The 20,956-nt window shown below is 47.4% G+C and overlaps 1 protein-coding gene across 11 annotated transcripts in view; it reads left to right on the top strand.

Moving 5' to 3' along the window:
• casz1 (castor zinc finger 1) overlaps nucleotides 1–20,956 on the top strand; it is a 400,652-nt gene that overhangs the window by 370,142 nt on the left and 9,554 nt on the right. For 8 of the 11 annotated variants that reach the window (XM_085967449.1, XM_085967446.1, XM_085967450.1 and 5 more), the window contains 3 exons: nucleotides 507–655; nucleotides 4,461–4,668; nucleotides 6,455–6,709. In XM_085967449.1, the coding sequence (XP_085823575.1) occupies nucleotides 507–655; nucleotides 4,461–4,668; nucleotides 6,455–6,709 (612 nt within the window). The remainder of the gene's footprint in view (nucleotides 1–506; nucleotides 656–4,460; nucleotides 4,669–6,454; nucleotides 6,710–20,956) is intronic. The other 3 variants (XM_085967452.1, XM_085967453.1, XM_085967451.1) reach the window with 2 other exon arrangements.

The following is a 20,956-nucleotide window of genomic DNA, read 5'->3' as shown; positions in this document are numbered from 1 at the left end:
CGCGGTCGAGTGGGGTGGTGCCTACAGGAGCGGGGCGCTAACTCTTAGCGCCGCCGCAAAAAACCCGGCCCAATTTAGCACAGGGCGCTAATATCGCCGCGGCTGGGTTGAAAACCCATTTGCGCCCCGTGGAGGCGCAAAGCAGCCGAATTTCACGCCCCAAGATTCTTCCCACTCGAAGGCGTACAGCTCAGTGATAAGTAGGTCACGGTATCTATGACAACTGCCGTAAACAGGCCCCTTGGCATTACCTGGCTATCAGCTTTCAGAGGCCTGATATTCTGCAAGTTGCTGTTATTTACTGAACCCTGCGAGTTTAATGTGAGAGACACGTCAAACAAGGCAACGTGAGGACACATGATTGTTTCGCTGCCAGGCTTCCATGGCAACAGGCGAGTCGGTACCTGCCCACCCCGATACTGTTTCCACTTCTTGAGATATTGTCTAACAAGTCCTGCAGTATTTATGTATTTATTTTTGTCTTTTTTTTCCTCTGCTGTCTGCAGGTTGCAAGTACAATCAGGTAAACAGCCACTTTCACTGCATTCGAGATGGATGTCACTTTTCCTTCCTACTCAAGCACCAGATGACATCACATTCCCGCAAGCACATGAGGAGGATGCTGGGTAAAAATTTTGACAGGATTCCCACTCAGGTAACTTTCGATTTGCCCGGATAATTCAGAACCAAACTCATTTGTTTCATTAGAATCTCCCACACCAACTTTACCTTTAATTTTTTTTTTGTGGGGGGGGGGGGGGGGCTGCGTTGCCCGTTCAGATTTCCGCACATGCAGGGTTTTTCTGTTGTAAAGCTGGCGAGCGGCCTCCAGACCGCGGGAACGTTGCCCCCCACTCCCCACCACTCCCGCTTGGAGGATTCTTAAAAACAAATTCTGAAGCTCGTAATTCAAACATGTTCCTTTCTTTTTTGTGAACTTTGAGCTCTTCAGGGTTAACCCAGTGTCGGCATGAAGTGCTCTCAGGCCCCGGTGCGAGTATAGCACGGTTAGCCGCAGAGTAAAGCTCCCTTCACCTTGTACCAACAACATGTCTCATGCTCCACCTCCGATGGGAGCCTCCAACTGGGATTCTATGCCATTTAAATATAATCAGAACAGGAGGAGTTCCATTGAGCCCTTCGAGCCTGTTCTGCCATTCAGTGAGATCATGGCTGATCTGTGACCTAACTCCATCTACAATCAGACAAACTATGAGCAGTATAGACAGAGGATGCAGCAACGGGTTTATGAGAGGAGCGAGATAGGACGTGCAATTGGGCAGACAAATGGTAAACAAATTTCAACACAGATAAACGTACGATATTGCCCATTAGTTGGTAAAATGTGCATCATAATTCCCGGAAGCACCCGGGAAGGCGCCAAACACTTCGAGTCTCTTCGCCGGGAGCAAGCGGAAGCCAAGCGCAAATAGCGGAAGGAGCGCACGTCCACCCAAGCACCCCACCCACCGTCTGCCCCACCTGTGACAGAGACTGTAGGGCACGCATTGGACTCATCAGTCACCTGAGAACTCATTTTTAGTGTGGAAGCAAGTCTTCCTCGGTTCCGAGGGACGGCCTAAGAAGAGCTATCCAGCCTAATCCCACTTTCCAGCTCTTGGTCCGTAGCCCTGTAGGTTACGGCACTTCAAGTGCATATCCAAGTACTTTTTAAATGTGATGAGAGTTTCTGCCTCTACCTCCCTTTCAGGCAGTGAGTTCCAAACCCCCACCACCCACTGGGTGAAAAAATGTCCCCTCTAAACCTTCTACCAATTACTTTAAATCTGTGCCCCCTGGTTATTGACCTCTCTGCTAAGGGAAATAGGTCCTTCCTATCCACTCTATCTAGGCCCCTCATAATTTTATACACCTCAATTAAATCTCCCCTCAGCCTCCTCTGTTCCAAAGAAAACAACCCCAGCCGATCCAATCTTTCCTCGTAGCTAAAATTCCCCAGCCCAGGCAACATCCTCGTAAATCTCCTCTGCACCCCCTCTAGTGCAATCACATCCTTCCTGTGATGTGGTGACCAGAACTGAATGCAGTATTCTACCTGCGGCCTAACTAGTGTGACTCCAGACCCACACCTTGACTCTTAACTGCCCTCTGAAATGGCCTAGCAAGACACTCAGTTGTATCCAAGAAGGCGGCTCACCCTTTGGATTGAGCCCTGAAATGTAGGGCGACATTAAAAAAATATACTGGCACTATTGCGCATTGCTCCCTATCCACCTGCCATTTGCCACCTTTGCCTACTTCTGCCCTGACACTGTGCCCCTGTTCCCCCCCACGGCTGTTGCCCTTCACCCTGCACCAGAAAATCGCCTGGCACTGAACAGGCAACCGGCAGCCCTTCACTGGCACCCTGAGTTCCAGTCCTTGGCACTGCCATGATTTGTAGCAAAGCAGCACAGTTCATTTTATACAGGCATATTTGTAGCACCGGGAGAGGACCAGTACCTGCAGAACATCACTCCCTTCAATGTCAGGACTGTGCTGGGGCTGTGGAGCTACAAAAGTCGGGTACCAGTTGCCAGAGGTTATAAGAACATAAGAAACAGGAGCAGGAGTAGGCCATTCGGCCCCTCGAGTTTGCCCCGCCATTCAATAAGATCATGGCTGATCTGATCTTGGCCTCAACTCCACTTTCCCGCCCGCTCCCCATAACCCTCGACTCCCCTCAAATATCTGTCTATCTCCGCCTTGAATAGATTCAGTGACTCCGCCTCCACAGCTCTCTGGGGTAGAGAATTCCAAAGATTCACGACCCTCTGAGAGAAGAAATTCCTCCTCATCTCCGTTCTAAAAGGGTGCCCCTTACTCTGAGACTATGCCCCCTAGTTCTAGATTCCCCCTCGAGGGGAAACATCCTCTCAGCATCTACCCTGTCAAGCCCCCTCAGAATCTTATATGTTTCAATAAGATCCCCTCTCATTCTTCTAAACTCCAACGAGTATCGGCCCAACCTGCTCAACCTTTCTTCATAAGACAACCCCTTCAACTCAGGAATCAACCCAGTGAACTCTGAACTGCCTCCAATGCAAGTTTATCCCTCCTTAAATAAGGAGACCAAAACTGTACGCAGTACTCCAGGTGTGGTCTCACCAACGCCCTGTACAGTTGTAACAGGACTTCCCTACTTTTATACTCCATCCCCCTTGCAATAAAGGCCAACATTCCATTTGCCTTCCTAATTACTCGCTGTACCTGCATGCTAACTTATTGTGTTTCATGTACGAGGATCCTCAGATCCCACTGTACCGCAGCATTCTGGTGGAGATCTACAATGCACTGGGCAGGCCATATTTGGAGCATCATGTTTAATTATGGTCATCATACCAAAAACAACATTAGCGAATCTGAAGCTTGCCAGTCTAAGAAGAAGGCAGTGAAAGGGATACCTCGATGACATACACAAAATATTAAATGGTATAATTAGGGGATTACTTCAAATAGAGCCAAGAAAGTCGGACCGGGGAATGTAAATTTCAATTAGTGAGAATTAGTTTCAAAATAGATATTAGGGAGAATGACTTCACTCACCGAATGATGATTGAGATAGAGGATCAGCCATGATCATATTGGATGGCGGAGCAGGCTCGAAGGGCCGAATGGCCGACTCCTGCTCCTATTTTTCGATGTTTTCTATGATGGATGATGATCACACAAAACTACCAACGGCTCTGTTATTCATCGTAAATGTTTCCAGATGTGTCTTTGATCATGATGAATGATCTGCCGGGCAAGATCGCAGAGGCAGAAGCATTAGGGACATAAGAACATAAGAAATAGGAGCAGGGGTAGGCCACACGGCCCCTCGAGCCTGCTCCGCCATTCAATGAGACCATGGCTGATCATCGACCTCAACTCCACTTTCCTGCACTATCTCCATATCCCTTAAATGGCCGACCCCTTACCCTGAGACTGTGCCCCCTAGTTCTAGACTCTCCAGCCAGGGGGAAACAGCCTCTCAGCATCTACCCTGTCAATCCCCCTCAGAATCTTGTATGTTTCAATGAGATCACCTCTCATTCTTCTAAACTTCAGAGCGTATAGGCCCATTTTACACAGTTTCTCATCATAGGACAGCCCCTCTCATCCCAGGAATCAATCTAGTGAACCTTCGTTGCACCGCCTCCAAGGCAAGTCTATCCTTCCTGAGATAAGGAGACCAGAACTGTGCCCAGTGCTCCAGGTGTGGTCTCACCAAGGCCCTGTACAATTGTACATTGACATGCAGTTGGTGCTATAATGGGAGAGTTGGAGTACTGAGGGATGAGCTTCGATGGGGATTTCCTCGCAGCAGATGAGCGGAGTTACGGCGGAGTGGGACCAGCTCCCAAGGAAATTCCCGGCCCTCGCCTCATTCTCGAGGTTGCCTGCGTTCTGCCCTGAGGTGACTAAAGCTGACCGCGTTTGACTTTTCGCCTTCTTGACTCCAGCTTTTCCTTTCGCAGGGTCCCAGGAATGAAGACGCCATGGGAAACATGGCTGCTGCTACCGGCTCCTCAGCCATGACTCCAACAGGTAACATGATGGACACAGAGACAGACGAGTACATGGACTACCCAGCAGGCACAAGTCCCATGGGACTATCTTCTGAGTCGTCAGTGCCAGACCGAAGCTGCACCAGCACGCCCGTTGGAAATGAAAGTAGTGCAGCAGGTGAGGTTTCGAACTATCTGTACGCCCTCTGAAATGTAATATTGAAGCAGGCAGGCCCCATACCCTACTTGTATCGGTGTATATAGCATGTTCTCAGAACGACACTACAGCCTTGCAGATAGGAATTCAGATGAATTATAATCAGAGAATACTCAGCAGGTCAGGCAGCATCTGTGGAGAGAGAAACAGAGTTAACGTTTCAGGTCGATGAGCCTTCGTCAGAACTGGAAAATGTTAGAGATGTAAGGTGGTTAAAAAGGCATATGGGATACTTGCCTTCATTAGCCGAGGCATAGAATATAAGAGCAGGGAGGTTATGATGGAGCTGTACAAAAACGCTAGTTAGGCCACAGCTGGAATACTGTGTGCAGTTCTGGTCACCACACTATAGGAGGGATGTGATTGCATTGGAGAGGGTGCAGAGGAGATTCACCGGGATGTTACCTGGGCTGGAGCGCTTCAGCTATGAAGAGAGACTGGACAGGCTGGGGTTGTTTTCCTTGGAGCAGAGAAGGCTGAGGGGGGACCTGATTGAGGTGTACAAAATTATGAGGGGCATAGATAGGGTAGATAGAAAGGAACTTCTCCCCTTAGTAGAGGGGTCAATAACCAGGGGGCATAGATTCAAGGTAAAAGGGCAGGAGGTTTAGAGGGGATTTGAGGAAAAACTTTTTCACCCAGAGGGTGGTTGGAATCTGGAACTCACTGCCTGAAAGGGTGGTAGAGGCATGAACCCTCACAACATTCAAGAAGCATTTGGATGAGCACTTGAAACGCCACAGCATACAAGGCTACGGACCAAGTGCTGGAAAATGGGATTAGAATAGACAGGGCTTGATGGCCGGCGTGGACACGATGGGCCGAAGGGCCTCTTTCTGTGCTGTATAACTATGACTCTGTGTAACAGGTTTTTAAGCAAGTGCAGGGGCAGGGAAAGGGGGGAGGGGAGGAAAGAACCAAAGGGAAGGTCTGTGACGGGGTGGAAGGCAGGAGAGATTAAATGAACAGCAGAATCATTACCAGAACCTGCTGTCCGATAAAATGGGAGCAATGGTTATGATCTGAAATTATTGAACTCGATATTGAGTCTGGAAGGTTGCAAAGTGCCTAAAGATAAATAGATGGATCGGTTAACATAATGGAGCTACTGAACCCAGGCCGAGTTCACCGATGCGTTTGTTTTGCGGTCTGCAATGGTTGACCGTCATCTGATGTCCGTGATCCAGGAGTGCTGAGAATTTACCGGCACCAGAAGCCAGTCAGTAAACCGAGGTCCTCCCGAGACACGGAACACAGGTGTTAACATCTGGATGATGCCGGGAGTTATGGAGTGAAGGGAATGGATGTCTTGAGATGTAGCTTGGGTCAAAGGACAGGTCTCCTTTTGGTAGCCTGCTCGTGACAATGAGCCCGCTCAGTATTTCAGCAACCAGCGCAAGAACATCAGACATCATAGCAGCAGGAGTCGGCCATTCGGCCCCTCGAGCCTGCTCCGCCATTCAATAAGATCATGGCTGACCTCCGACCTCAACTCCACCTCCCCGCCCGATCCCCTAACGTGAGAGAGAGAAACTTAAATAGATATTATGAAAGAACACAGAAATATAATAGGCAGTAGGTGCACACAGCACACATCAGCTGTATAACTTGCATTGTTCTGTTACTAGTTTAAGTTGACAGTTTTTACTGCTTCTCCATTTTCATCTTTTTCACTGTGGTGCTTGGCTGTAATTTCATTTCAGTTTTGTTTTGTTTTTTCCTTCTGCTTTTCTGAATATTCTTTTAGGCTGCCTGGTTGCCACTGCTGCTGATGCTCCCCACAATGCACCATCTCCATCCTTCCCACAAGCCCTGCTCAGATCTACCCCTCCTTCACTGCCATACCTCCTCTCTCCATCCTGTCTCTCATACTCTCTACTCAGCGCGACTCTCGGATCCGCCAGGAATGTTGTCATACCGACCAGCGCGCCCGGTCTCAGTCCGATCATTGCTGCTCCCACTCCGATTAAAAGTGATGTCCCAATAGTACAGGATGCTGCAGGTACTCAAAAAAAAAAAAAAAAATACAAGGTTTAACCACTTAACAGAAACTACCGAAGAGGCCTGTCGTTCATGGTAAAATGTCATAGAAATGTGTGTTTTTTTGATCGTTGCTTTGGGGCTGGTGGGGAAAAAAAAACAACCGAAAGAGTGGCCTCTCCCTGGGCTGTGTGTGGTCACATCCATCGGGATAGTGAAAGAGCCTTTGGTAGGGAATGGTCCATCGGCGCTAGTGCTGGTGTGGCTCAGCCCAGTCTGTTGCAGACAGTAACCCCGAGTTATAACATGGCCACAAATCAGTGGCATTCAGCTTCAGGGCATATTGGAAAGGATGAGCTGGGAGCTCCGGTTTACTAGACAGACTAGATGCAGGAAGGATGTTCCCGATGGTCGGGGAGTCCAGAACCAGGGGTCACAGTCTAAGGATAAGGGGTAAGCCATTTAGGACTGAGATGAGGAGGAATTTCTTCACCCAGAGAGTGGTGAACCTGTGGAATTCTCTACCACACAAGGCAGTTGAGGCCAATTCATTAAATATATTCAAGAAGGAGTTAGATATATTTCTTAAGGCTAAGGGGATCAAGGGATATGGGGAGAAAGCAGGGACAGGGTACTGAATTTGGATGATCAGCCATGATCTCAATAAATGGCGGAACAGGCTCGAGGGGCCGAATGGCCTACTCCTGCTCCTATCTTCTATGTTTCTATCCCTTAATGCCTTTAGTTAACAAAAATCTATCAATCTCAGATTTAAAATTAACAATTGGCTCAGTATCAATTGCCAATTACATCCAAGAAAAAAATCAATCTGGATTTCTGTTCAACGCCTTGAAAGCTTCACGACTGTATTTTCATAGGGAGCTGGAGGCAGTGTTGGGATTACAAGATTGGTGTTACACTGAGAGAGTTACCATGTGGGGTTGTGGTCAGATCTGTTGCTCTGTATAAAATACCAAATGTATCAACTGATTATGTGTATAGCACTGTGGAAACAAGTATCTGAACCCCAATCAGTCCTAATCTTAATAATTATCTGTTGGTCCCAGCCTTCAGATAGTTGTTCCAGCAACAATAACCTGCATTTATATAGAGCCTTTAGCACAGGAAAGTGTCCCAAGGTGCTTCATAGAGTAGGAATGGAGTGTATACCAAGCCGTCGCTGGAAGGTTTGGAGAGGGAGACTGAAATCTTGGTGGGAAGTTATTTTGAGAAGGCTTTTAAAGGTGGAGAGGGAGGGAGAGAGGCGAAGGGGATTGGAGAGGGAGTACTAGAGAGTAGAGCTGAAAGCTCTGCCATTGGAAGGTACAGCAGAGGTGGAAGGAGGATGAGGGTGCGCAGGCTGATTGGCCATTTTACACTAGCGCACAAAGTCAAGATCTTTCTCAACTTTTCCATAAACAGCTCGAGTTTCTGGTTCGATAGCAAAATACTGCAGATGTTGGTTTCTGGTTTCTGGTTTCCTTGTCTGGGAGGAAGAGAAGATGCTTTGAGATGCTGATGTCATGTGTACTCCATGAATCTCTCATATCACTGTCGTGTCTTTACATCTGTTGCATAAGAACATAAGAATTAGGAGCAGGACTAGGCCATTCGGCCCTTCGAGCCTGCTCTGCCATTCAATAAGATCATGGCCGATCCTCTACATCAACTCCACTTTCCCGCCTGATCCCCATATCCATTGATTCACCTAGTGCCCCAAGATCTAGCGATCTCAGCCTTGAATATACAGGAAACTTTGTGTTATCTGGAGGCTAAATGTCCGGTAAGCTCGAGCCACCGGCAAAAATCAGGAGCCGTTTTGTTAGGTTTTTTACCTCTCGTGGCTTTTTTTTTCCAACAGTCAGGCTCTGGAAAGTCTCTCTGAAGCTGTTGCTAAGCTACAGAGACGTTTCCAAGGTACGGGCCGACTGTTTAGAAGCTGTTGCTAAGCAACAGTGTTTGTTGTCAGATACGGAGATGAAAAGCTCCGTATGCTTCAACATTAGCGCTGGTTTGTCCGGCAGTTTTGAGGGAACGGCAACAGCTCGGTCCCGTCGGTGCCGGATAGCACAAAGTTTCCTGTACTCAATGACTCAGCATCCACAGCCCTCTGAGGTAGAAAATCCAAAGGTTCACAACCCTCTGAGTGAAGTCATTTCTGCTCATCTCAGTCCTAAATGGCCTCCTTACCTAAGGAAGGATATACTTACCTTAGAGGGCGGTGCAATGAAGGTTCACTAGACTGCTTCCTGGGATGAGAGGGCTGTCCTACAGGAGAGATTGAGTAGAATGGGCCTATACTCTCTGGAGTTTAGAAGAATGAGCGGTGATCTCATTGACACATTTAAAATTAGAGGGCTTGACAAGGCTGAGAGGTTGTTTCCCCTGGCTGGAGAGTCTAGAACCAGGGGGCATAGTCTCAGGATAAGAGGTCAGTTACTTTCAGCATGTAAACAACACAACACGAGAACTAAGATTTTAAGCTTGTACTCATTAATGGTCTTGAAATTCCTGGGCAGTGTGAGCCAGGCACATTTTGGGATAGATCCAGGTATTTTTTAATGGGGTAAAAATCTTGCTGGTCGAGGGGTATGTCTAGTGCACCACCCCCCCCCCTCCCATTTTGACATCAAATTCAGATGCCAGAAATCCTACCACCTCCACCTCCTTTGGCCCCCACTGCAAAGTCTGCCAACATGATGCAAGCGTACCTACTTGTGTGCCAGGATAGCGTCCTGTAGGGGGTGGGGCCCACAATGCCAGTTCCTAATGGCCATTGGCAAAGCAGCTACTGCGAAATTGACCATTTGTTGAAAAATAAATTCCCCAATCATCGACCAACAATAACAACTTGTATTTGTATAGTGCCTTTAACGTATTAAAATGTCCCAAGGTGCTTCACAGGAGCGTTATCAAACAAAATTTGACACCGAGCCACATAATGAGATATTAGGGCAGGTGACCAAAAGCTTGGTCAAAGAGGTAGGTTTTAAGGAGCGTCTTAAAGGAGGAAAGAGAGGTAGCGAGGCGGAGAGGTTTATGGAGGGAATTTCAGAGCTTAGGGCCTCAGCAACAGAAGGCACGGCCACCAAAGGTAGAGCAAAGAAAATAGGGGATGCTGAAGCGGGCAGAATTGGAGGGGCGCAGAGATCTCGGGGGGTTGTAGGGCTGGTGGAAGTTACAGAGAGAGGGAGGGGCGAGGCCATGGAGGGATTCGAAAACAAGGATGTGAATTTTAAAATTGAGACGTTGCTTAACCGGGAGCCAGTGTAGGTCAGCGAGCACGGAGGGTGATGGGTGAACGGGACTTGGTGTGAGTTAGGATACGGGCAGCAGAGTTTTGGAACGCCTGTCCCTGGCAGAGCAGGAAGGTATTGCTCTGAAATTCCTATGGAGTATTGTAAATGGCACGGGCATCTGCTCATTCTATGCCAGTGACCCCAGCCCCAGTGTTTCAGCCTGGCAGGCGGAAGCCTTGCCCAAGAGGGAGAGGAAGCCTCTGGAAATTTGGGGCTGATTCTTCATACAAAGAGTGATTAATATCTGGAATGATTTACCAGGCAGAGCAATGGAAGCAAAACCTCTGGAGTCAGACAAGAGACAGTTAGTGCTAACAGTAATACAGCAGGCTCGACGATGTGAATCATCTGCTCCTGTTCCTGTACTGTGGTTGCTGGTTTCTATGGAAAGATGAGCTGGATGGGAAAAATGGGCTCCATCGCCTCTGCTAAACCTCGCGACCTTCGTGAAATGTTAGACACAGTTAGACAAAGGGCCAACATTTTTCATTCGGATGTTGAGGAGGCTCTTTTACACGTAATTTAGGAGGAAATGATAAATGAAACCTCTCTCACACGTATGTGGGTTACCTCCTACATTAATGTGAGGAACACAGACTAGTCCACAGCAACAGAACGCTACACCAACAACACAACTCCACATAAGAAAAGCTCACGATTATAAGCCAGAGTGTCCATCTGATGCCCAATGTATCTCAGGGGCGGTTTCGTCACCAAGTCAAATGGAGATAGTTTAGGGTGACCACGCGTCCCCAGATGAGGTACCGTGTCCACCAGAAGAGTTCATCAAACTCATCGCCGAATAGACTAGAGCCGCAGTCATTGGAATATATGCACATCACACCTTAGACATCATCACAGCTTCAGGCCAATGGACTGAGCAGTGTTATTGTACTATTTATAAATGGTGTCTGAATGCGCTTCAATAGTGTGACGTTACATTCACAGTAATTATATGCACATTTGTTTTACGTTTGTAGTGTTTATGTGCAGCTGTTAAAATACAGGCTGCTAAAAATGTTGCCTCGTTACGCTGCGCAACCTACATCTTCCATCCTGACTACATTGCTGTGCTCCCACCCTGTGTGTCCCCGGATTTGGTTGAGAAAATATGGTCACCCTAACATAATTCTGCTCTGATGGCTCATTGGGCAAGAGCATCTGGAGGGGTGGGGAAAGGGGTACAAGGGTGCCCGGGCTAGGTCAGGGGAAAATCATCAGTCATGGCTCCTACAATTAAAGGGAATGTAAAGAATGCGCTGATGATTCTGAGAGGATGATCTCGCCTCGCCCACGGCCATTATCCAATGTCCTTTGCTGCAAAGTGCAGCAATGTGGATATGAGGGCCAGATTTTCTCAATAGGTAAGTTGTCATAAGTACAGTTACAGAGAACTGATGCTGGGGGGGTTTCTTACCCCCTTTGTTCTGGCTGGATTTCTCTGTACATTTCTCTCGCATTGTCGCCAAGGCTGCGGGAGGCACGGTTTTTGACACCTCTTTCCCCCCGGACCCCCCAGTCTGGTGAAATGTGCCGAGCTGTTAGCAAAAGGTATACAGTTGATATTGACCGGAGGACCCGGGTTGGTTTCCTGCTCTGGGCCCCATTACCAACCTCAGTCGATGGAGCTATTGAACGGCTACAGTTGGTCGAAGCACCCGAGCGAGGGGACGGATTTCCACCCCTGATCGATCGATACATCTAATGATCCTCCCACGCCCACCCCCCAACCCCCACCCCCAAATGAAAAGTTGGGCGAGAGCAGGATCAGGATTGGCTACTGTGATGCCGTGTTCGTATATCCTGCTAACACTCACTGTCTAGGGCCCCATGTGAAGCATGATCACTGAATCAAGATGTCATAGACCAGTTGGGCCGAATGGCCCGTTACTGTGCTGTAGACTCGATGGGATGGATTTTGTCAATGGGGACGTGATGGAGGCGGGACTCCCACTTTTTGGGTTGTAGGCCCACCTCCATCGACTTGTGGCCAACCCACGCTATTTTCCCTTGTTAAGCCCGCCCAGCGGGCTCAGCAGGCCAATTAAGGGACACCTGGTTACTGGTGACATCAGTGATTGACATTTCATCTGTCAAGAGCTTTTGACAGATGAAAAATCAGCGTTTGACAGCTCTGTGAAGCTGTCAAACACTGGCAATCTGCCTTCTAACTTGAGTCCTTCTACTCAGACTCAGTTAGAGATCTCTCCAGACCAGAAAGCAGAATGCTGCAGATTTTGACATTTCAGCGGCCATTCTGCTTTCTGTGCCGGTGAACTGAGGGACTCCCGAGAACTGAAGGGAGGAAGCCTGCAGGAGAAAGTAAAGGTAAGTAAAACTTATTAAAACACTTTACACTTACCTCACACACTTACCTCTGCACACATGCACCCATCACTCACCTGCACAACGGACATCTCGACCCCGCCAACCCCTTCAGACCGACGGTCTGCCTCGCTAACTTGGCGTGGTTCGGAGCCGTCGGGAAGCCCACACTTCAGGGCTAAAAATAGGGATTAGGCAAAAAACTGCCTGTTAACTACCTGTTAACGGGCAGTTAATTGACACTAATCCCCTTCCCGCCTCGGGGAGGCAGTTCCCAGCACAGGTCGGATACCCGCCTCCTGGGACATTGGCACGGAGGCGGGTTGGGGGCGGGATGGGTTCCTGCCCCCTGATTCTGCAATTTTCCCACCACTCCTGCCTCCAAACCCGCCTCCACGGGGCTTGGAAAATCCAGCCCGATGTAACTCTACATGAGGTACCAGTGTCCGACGAGCCAGACCTTAGCAACAGGCAGCACCTTTTCAGACAACAGACTTGCCTTTCACGATCACCAGACGTCCCAAAACGTTTTACAGCCAATGAAGTATTTTTTTGAAATAAAAAACAGAAAATTCTGGAAATACTCAGCAGGTCAGGCAGCATCTGTGGAGAGAGAAACAGAGTTAACGTTTCAGGTCGATGACCCTTCATCAGAACTGGAAAAAGCTGGAGATGGAACAGGTTTTTAACCAAGTGCAGAGGCAGGGAGAGGGGGGAGGGGAGGAAAGAACAAAAGGGAAGGTCTGTGATAGGATGGAAGGCAGGAGAGATTAAGAGACAAAAGGGATGACGGTGCGAGGCAAAAGGAGATGGTAATGGGACAAGAAACAAAAGATGGTTCCAGATGAAGTGTAAATGGCGATGGCAGAATGATCGACAGCTGCCATGTGAGAGTGGTCACTTGTAATGTGGGAAACGCGGCGGCCAATTTGCGCACAGCAAGCTCCCACAAACAGCAATGTGATAATGACCAGATAATCTGTTTCTTGGTGATGTTCAGGAGAGGAGGAAAGGGGCAGAGGGCAAATGTTCAAACGTGGTGGAGAAAGAAAATACCATCAAGAACCAAATGAAAATGATTTCTGGTGCGATGCTGCGTATTTACTGAATGTGTATATATCAACACCCAGCATACACCCAACCCTCTAGTGTGATAAATGAAGCCTCTTGTGGTGTTCGTGACAAAACTATCAAAATTAGCTGCCTACACAGTATTACAATAATAGTTAAATACAAAAAGCATTGAAACCTTTTGCAAATGTTATGCAAATGCGAGAGTGAGTTATTGTTATTTGTGTTTTTGGCAGAGGAAGAAAGCACATGAGCTTTGCTATCATTTCATAAATTATTAAAATTTTCTGAAAGTACTGCCCTTTGGCAACGGATGTAACCTGTAGCGTTCAGCAATACAATCAATTACTCCCTTAACCCGGGGTAATACTTTACTGTGCTCAAGACACCATATATTGCAGTTCTGTACTGGAGCAAACAGACCACCTTTGTTCCCCCACATTGGGACAGTCTCAATCATTTTGCGCTACTCTTAAAGGCAGAACGTGCGTTTATATCATGTTTAATAACCGCCGGCACGGACTCAATGGGCCGAATGACCTCCTTCTGTGCCTCTATGACTCTAATCATGTCTCTCAGAACATCGCAAAGTGCTTCACAACCACTAAATTACTTCTTTTTTGAAGTAGTCATTACTGTTATGGCAGTTTGCAAACAACAAGGCCCCACAAACGGCAAATGAGATGAATCACCAGATAATCTAGGTTTTGTTTTTTCTCGGAATGTGGGCGTCGCTGGCTCAGCCAGCTTTTTATTGCCCTCGCCCTTGAGAAGGTGGTAGTGGGACCACCTTCTTGAACCGCTGCAGTCCCATGTGGTGAAGGTGCTCCCACAGTGCCGTTAGGTGGGGCGTTCCGGGGTTTTTTTTCTCCCAGCGACGACGAAGGAACGGGCGACACAGGATGGTGTGGGCAACTTGGAGCTGGTGGTCTCAGCTGTGGCTCAGTTACATAAGAAATAGGAGTCGTCGGCCATTCGGCCCCTCGAGCCTGCTCCGCCATTCAATGAGATCATGGCTGATATTCTACCTCAACTCCACTTTCCTGCACTATCCCCATATCCAGTGGGTAGCACACTTGCCCCTGAATCAGAAGGTTGTGGGTTCAAGTCCCACTCCAGGGACTTGAGCACAAAGTTAGACTGATGCTCCAGTGCAGTGCTGAGGGAGTGCTGCACTGTTGGAGGTGCCGTCTTTCAGATGAGATGTTAAACCGAGGCCCTGTCTGCTCTCTCAGGTGGACGTAAAAGAGCCCATGGCACTATGTCGAAGAAGAGCAAGGGAGTTTTCCCCGGTGTCCTGGGGCCAATATTTATCCCTCAACCAATATCACTAAAACAGATGATCTGGTCATTATCACATTGCTGTTTGTGGGAGCTTGCTGTGTGCAAATTGGCTGCCGCGTTTGCCACATTACAACAGTGATTACACTTCAGAAAGCAATCACTGTAAAGCGCTTTGGGACGTCTGGTGGTTGTGAAAGGCGCTATATAAATGCAATCTTTCTTTCCTTATTGTTGGGGTGGAGTAGGCAGAGCTTTACTCGTCAGTGGGTCTGTGCCACAAGTAACCTGGAATTACTCCGTGCTGACACTGGGTGACAAAAGTGACAACCTTTTTGATTCCCATCCCGTCCCCTCCCTGAAAAAACCTGACCCACTTTCCCTAAATATGGCCACTAAAAGTCAAAGGTCAAAGGTATTCGCCACTCCAAGGACTTGGGCATATAATCTAGGCCGACACTTCAGGCCTTATCTGCCCGCTCAGGTGGAAGTAAAGATCCCAAGGCACTATTCAAAGAAGAGCAAGGGAGTTCTCCCGGTGTCTTAGCCAATAGCTATCAATAAATCAACACTACCAAAACAGATGATCTGCTCATTTATCTCAGAGCTGTTTGTGGGATCTTGCTGCGTGCATATGTTGGTTTGACTACATTGCAACAGTGACTACACATCAAAAGTACTTCATTGGCTACAAAACGCCTTAGGACATCTCTAGGATGCTACATAAATGCAAGTTCTTCTTTCTTAAATTTCCGTGGGGCTTCTCCCAATCTCCCGCCGTAACTTCGGTGGAATGTCGGAAACCTCGGAGAAACATTGTCCTCGGCTGTTTATGCCATTTCTCCAGGGGTTCTGCCGATCTCCAACTGCTGAAATTCCAGGCGAATCACTACAGAGTGCACCAGATTCTTTGCTGTAAAGACAATTATCTCTTTGAGCTAACTGGCGGAAAGCGAGGTGGAAGCAGATTCAATGATAACTTTCAAAAGGGAGTTAGATATATACTGAAAAGGAAAAAATTGCAGGGTCATAGAGTCATAACGGCACAGAAGGAGGCCATTCAGTCCATCGAGTCCGCGCCGGCTCTCTGTAGAGCAATCCAGTCAGTCCCATTCCCCCGCTCTATCCCTGTAGCCCTGCAAGTTTATTTCCCTCAAGTGCCTATCCAGTGTCTCCGCTTCCACCACTTCCGTCGGCAGCGAGTTCCAGGTCCTCACCACTCGCTGCGTAAAAAAGTTTTTCCTCACATCCCCCTGTATCTCTTGCCCAAAACCTTAAATCTGTGTCCCCTAGTCCTTGCACCATCAACTAGTGGGAACAGCCTTTCCCTGTCTAGTCTATCCAAACCCGTCATGTCAAATCACCCCTCAATCTCCTTTGCTCTAATGAAAACAAATCCAACTTCTCCAACCTGTACTTGTAGCTAAGATCCTCCATCCCCGGAACTGTTCTGGTAAATCTCCTCTGCACCCTCTCAAGTGCCTTCACATCCTTCCTAAAGTGTGGTGACCAGAACTGGACGCAATACTCCAGTTGTGGCCTAACCAGCGCTTTATAAAGGTTCAGCATAACTTCTCTACTTTTGTACTCAATACTCTATTTATGGAGCCCAAGATTCCATATGCTTTGCTAACCACTCTCTCACTATGTCACGCCACCTTCAGGGACCTCTGCACATTAACTCCCAGATCCCTCTGTCCCTGCACACTCTTTAAATAGAAACATAGAAACTAGGAGCAGGCCATTCGGCCCTTCGAGCCTGCTCCGCCATTCAACGAGATCATGGCTGGTCATCCAAACCCTAGCACCCTAAAACTGTGCCATTAAGTGTATATTCCTTCTGCCAAAATGCATCACCTCACACTTCTCTATATTAAATTCCATCTGCCACTTGTCTGCCCATTCTGCTAGCCTTTCTATGTCCTGTTGCAGTCAATTGGTATCATCCTCCTGTTTGCCACACCCCCAAGTTTGGTGTCATCGGCAAATTTAGAAATTCTATCAGGCTATTTAGGCTATGAGGAAAGAGCAGGGGACTGGGACTAATTGGATAGCTCTTTCAAAGAGCTGGTACAGGCACGATGGGCAGAAAGGCCTCCTAGAGTCATAGAATCATAGAATGGTTACAGCACGGAAGGCAGCCATTCGGCCCATCGAGCACGTGCCGACTCTCAGCTAGTCCCACTCCCCCGCCCTTTCCCCGTAGCCCTGCAAATTTCTTTCAATTCCTTCAGATACTTATCCAACTCCCTTTTGAAAGATAAGCTGAGTCTGCCTCTACCACCCTTTCAGGAAGTGCATTCCAGATCTTAACCACTCGCTGCATAAAAAAGTTTTTTCTTACATCGCCTTTGCTTCTTTGGCCAATCACCTTAAATCTGTGTCCTCTGGTTCTCGACCCTTCTGCCAATGGGAACAGTTTCTCTCTATCTACCCTGTCCAGACCCCTCATGATTTTGAACACCTCTATCAAATCTCCTCTCAATCTTCTCTTCCCCAGCTTCTCCAGTCTATCGACGTAACCGAAGTCCCTCATTCCTGGAATCATTCTCGTAAATCTTTTCTGCACCCTCTCTAAGACCTTCACATCCTTTCTAAAGTGTGGTGCCCAGAATTGGACACAATACTCCAGTTGGGACCGAACCAGTGTTTTATACAGGTTCATCATAATTTCCACACTTTTGTACTCTACCTCTATTCATGAAGCCCAGGATCCCGTAAGCCTTTTTAACTGCTTTCTCAACCTGCCCTGCCACCTTCAATGATTTGTGCACACATACCCCCAGGTCTCTGTTCATGCACCCCCTTCAGGATTGTAACATTTTAGTTTATATTTCCTCTCCACATTCTTTCTACTAAAATGTATCACTTCACACTTTTCTGCGTTAAATTTCATCTGCCATGTGTCTGCCCATTTCACCAGCCTGTCTGTCTTCTTGAAGTCTATCACTATCCTCCTCACTGTTCACTATACTTCCAAGTTTTGTCTCCTCTGCAAATTTTGAAATTGTGCCCTGTACACCCACATCCAAGTCATTAATATATATCAAGAAAAGCAGTGGTCCTAGAACCGACCCCTGGGGAACACCACTGTATACCTTCCTCCAGTCCGAAAAACAACCGTTCACCACTACTCTCTGTTTCCTGTCACTTAACCAATTCCATATCCATGCTGCCACTGTCCCTTTTATTCCATGGGCTTCAACTTTGCTGGCAAGCCTATTATGTGGCACTTTGTCGAACGCCTTTTGGAAATCCATGTACACCACGTCAACTGCATTGCCCTCATCAACCCTCTCTGTTACCTCATCAAAAAACTCGATCAAGTTGGCTCCTGTATGATTTTATGATATGATAACCAAGAATTCCTTTAACTGAAATGAGAAATGAAGGAAATAAATTGTTTGGGGCAGTCTAACAGTCAGATGTGTGTGATATCTGTACACTTTACATTACTGGGAAGGGTTCAGCTGATGTAATGTAGCAGACAGTTGCTAGCCGTGGCTTTGCTGAGAACTAAACTCATCGCACGTCCAGGTCACCTGTGGATTGGAGTGTCAACCAGGCCTGGGAACATGCGGCCTGTAACAACAACACTGGGAAGCAGCTTTCAGAGCTGCTCCATCGCTAAGCCGCCTTTTACCTAACAATCTCCACCGAAAGTTAGCGTGGAGCAGTTTTTTGTTTGTTTATGTCTGATGCTCGCTGTTCTTTTTTGCCGACAGCTGGTGTTGACACCTGTAACATTAGGCACATCAGCCTCCGTCAGGTAACAATGAGGGCGTGTTGTCAACATTTCCAGCACACTTGGGGCTCCAGCACAGTCTCATTTCTCCTTTTTCCCTTTTTTTTTTAAACAATGCTTGTTGAAGCAAACAGCTGGCTCCATTGATTAAGCAAACACCCAGCTTCCCCATTGTCCCTGAATTAATGTTATCGTGCTTATCAGTTGTTGTTTTATTGACTGTGGTACCTGGGACATTGAAAATGGCAATTGCTGCGGCATTTTTCAGGGCTCTTTTAGAATCATAGAATAGAAACATCGAAAAATAGGAGCAGGAGTCGGCCATTCGGCCCTTCGAGCCTGCTCCACCATTCAATATGATCATGGCTGATGCACTATCTCAGTACCATATTCCTGATCTCTCCCCATACCCCTTGATGCCTTTTGTGTCTAGAAATCTATCGATCTCCTTCTTAAATATATTCAGTGACGTGGCCTCCACAGCCTTCTGTGGTAGAGAATTCCACAGGTTCACCACCCTCTGAGTGAAGAAATTTCTCCTCATCTCAGTCCTAAATCTCCTACCCCGTATCCTGAGACTGTGACTCCTTGTCCTAGACCCCCCAGCCAGGGGAAACATCCTCCCTGCATCCAGTCTGTCTAGTCCTGTCCGAATTTTATACGTTTCAATGAGATCCCCTCTCATTCTTCTAAACTCTCGTGAATACAGGCCTAGCCGACCCAATCTCTCCTCATACGACAGTCCTGCCATCCCAGGAATCAGTCTGGTGAACCTTCGCTGCACTCCCTCTATGGCAAGTATATCGTTTCTTAGGTAAGGAGACCAAAACTGCACATAGTACTCCGGGTGTAGCATCACACAGCGAAGGAGGAGGCCATTCGGCCCATTGTGCCGGCTCTTTGAAGGAGCTATCCAATTAGTCCCACTCCCCTGATCTTACCACATAGCCCTGCAAATTTTTCCTTTTCGATATTTATCCAATTCCCTTTTGAAAGTTACTATTGAATCTGCTTCCACCGCCCTTTCAGGCAGCGCATTCCAGATCACAACAACATTTCTTGAATTTAATTTGTTATAGTGAAGGTTTATAAAGTTGTTAGTATAGTATAAAGGGTATATGATTTAGACACCAACGTATAAACATGCAGTTAATTCCATTTTATTAAAAGTAAGTGTCTTTTTTCTCTATTATTATATTTTTATTCTCTACAATCCATTCTACCTGTCCTCCTTCCCCCTCCAAAATATGGGTATGGTAGTGTAGTGGTTATGGAACTGGACCAGCAATCCAGAAGGTGTAAATTCAATTTTTTTTAAAATCTGGTAAATCGTGGGCTAGAATCCGAAACAAATGATCATAAAAGAAAGAAGAAAGTAAGAAATTGCATTTATCTAGCACCTTTCACGACCTCAGGATGTCCCAAAGTGCTTTACAACAACAAGAACAACTTGTATTTATATAGCACCTTTAACATAGTAAAACGTCCCACGGCCCTTCACAGGTGAGATTATCAAACAAAATTTAACACTGAGCCACATAAGGAGATAGTAGGACAGGTGACCAAAGGCTTGGTCAAAGAGGTAGGTTTTAAGGAGAGTCTTAAAGGAGGAGAGAGAGGTGGCGAGGCGGAGAGGTTTAGGCAGGGAATTCCAGAGCTTAGGCCTCGGCAGCTGTAGGCACGGCCGGCAATGGTGGAGCGATTTTAAAATTGAGGCGTTGCTCAACCGGGAGCCAATGTAGGTCAATGAGCACAGGGGTGATGGGTGAATGGGGCTTGGTGCGAGTTGGGACACGGGCAGCTGAGTTTTGCCTGACCTTTACAGCCAATGAAGTACTTTTGAAATGTAGTCACTGTTGTAGGAATGAAAGCTGCTGAATTGCCATAAAACCCAGTAATGTCTTTCGAGGAAGAGAGGCTACCACCCCTTCAGGACTGACCGACGTGTAACTCTACTCCATACTATGTGGTTGATTCTTAATGCTCTCTGAAGTGGCCGAGCAAGCCACAAAGTTGTAAAAGAAACTTGCATTTCTATAGCGCCTTTCATGACTTTAGGACGTCCCAAAGCACTTTACAGCCAATGAAGTACTTTTTGAAGTGTAGTGACTGTTGTAATGTGGGAAACGCAGCAGCCAATTTGCGCACAGCAAGCTCCCACAAACAGCAATGTGATAATGAGCAGATCATCTGTTCTAGTGATGCAGCAGTGACTACATTTCAAAAGTACTTCATTGGCTGTAAAGTTCATCCAAAACTCGGCAGCCCATGTCCTAACTCACGCCAAGTCCCGTTCGCCCATCACCCCTTATGCTCACTGACCTACATTGGCTCCCGGTTTTAAAATTCTCATCCTTGTTTTCAAATCCCTCCAGGGCCTCGCCCCCTCCCTATCTCTGTAATCTCCTTCAACCCCACAACCCCCCCCCCCCCCCCCGAGATAGCTGCACAGATGGATGTAAAACAAATCCTACCAGGATAACTAGGGGTAGCAATAACTGTGGCTTTCGGCAGCAGCATTCACATCCCGAGATTCCCCAGGCCACTA

This window comes from Somniosus microcephalus, chromosome 25 (genome assembly GCF_052327205.1).
Source record: "Somniosus microcephalus isolate GS21.2 chromosome 25, FLI_Smic_1.0, whole genome shotgun sequence".
NCBI lineage: Eukaryota > Metazoa > Chordata > Chondrichthyes > Squaliformes > Somniosidae > Somniosus > Somniosus microcephalus.
This window is presented reverse-complemented; position numbering and strand designations above follow the sequence as displayed.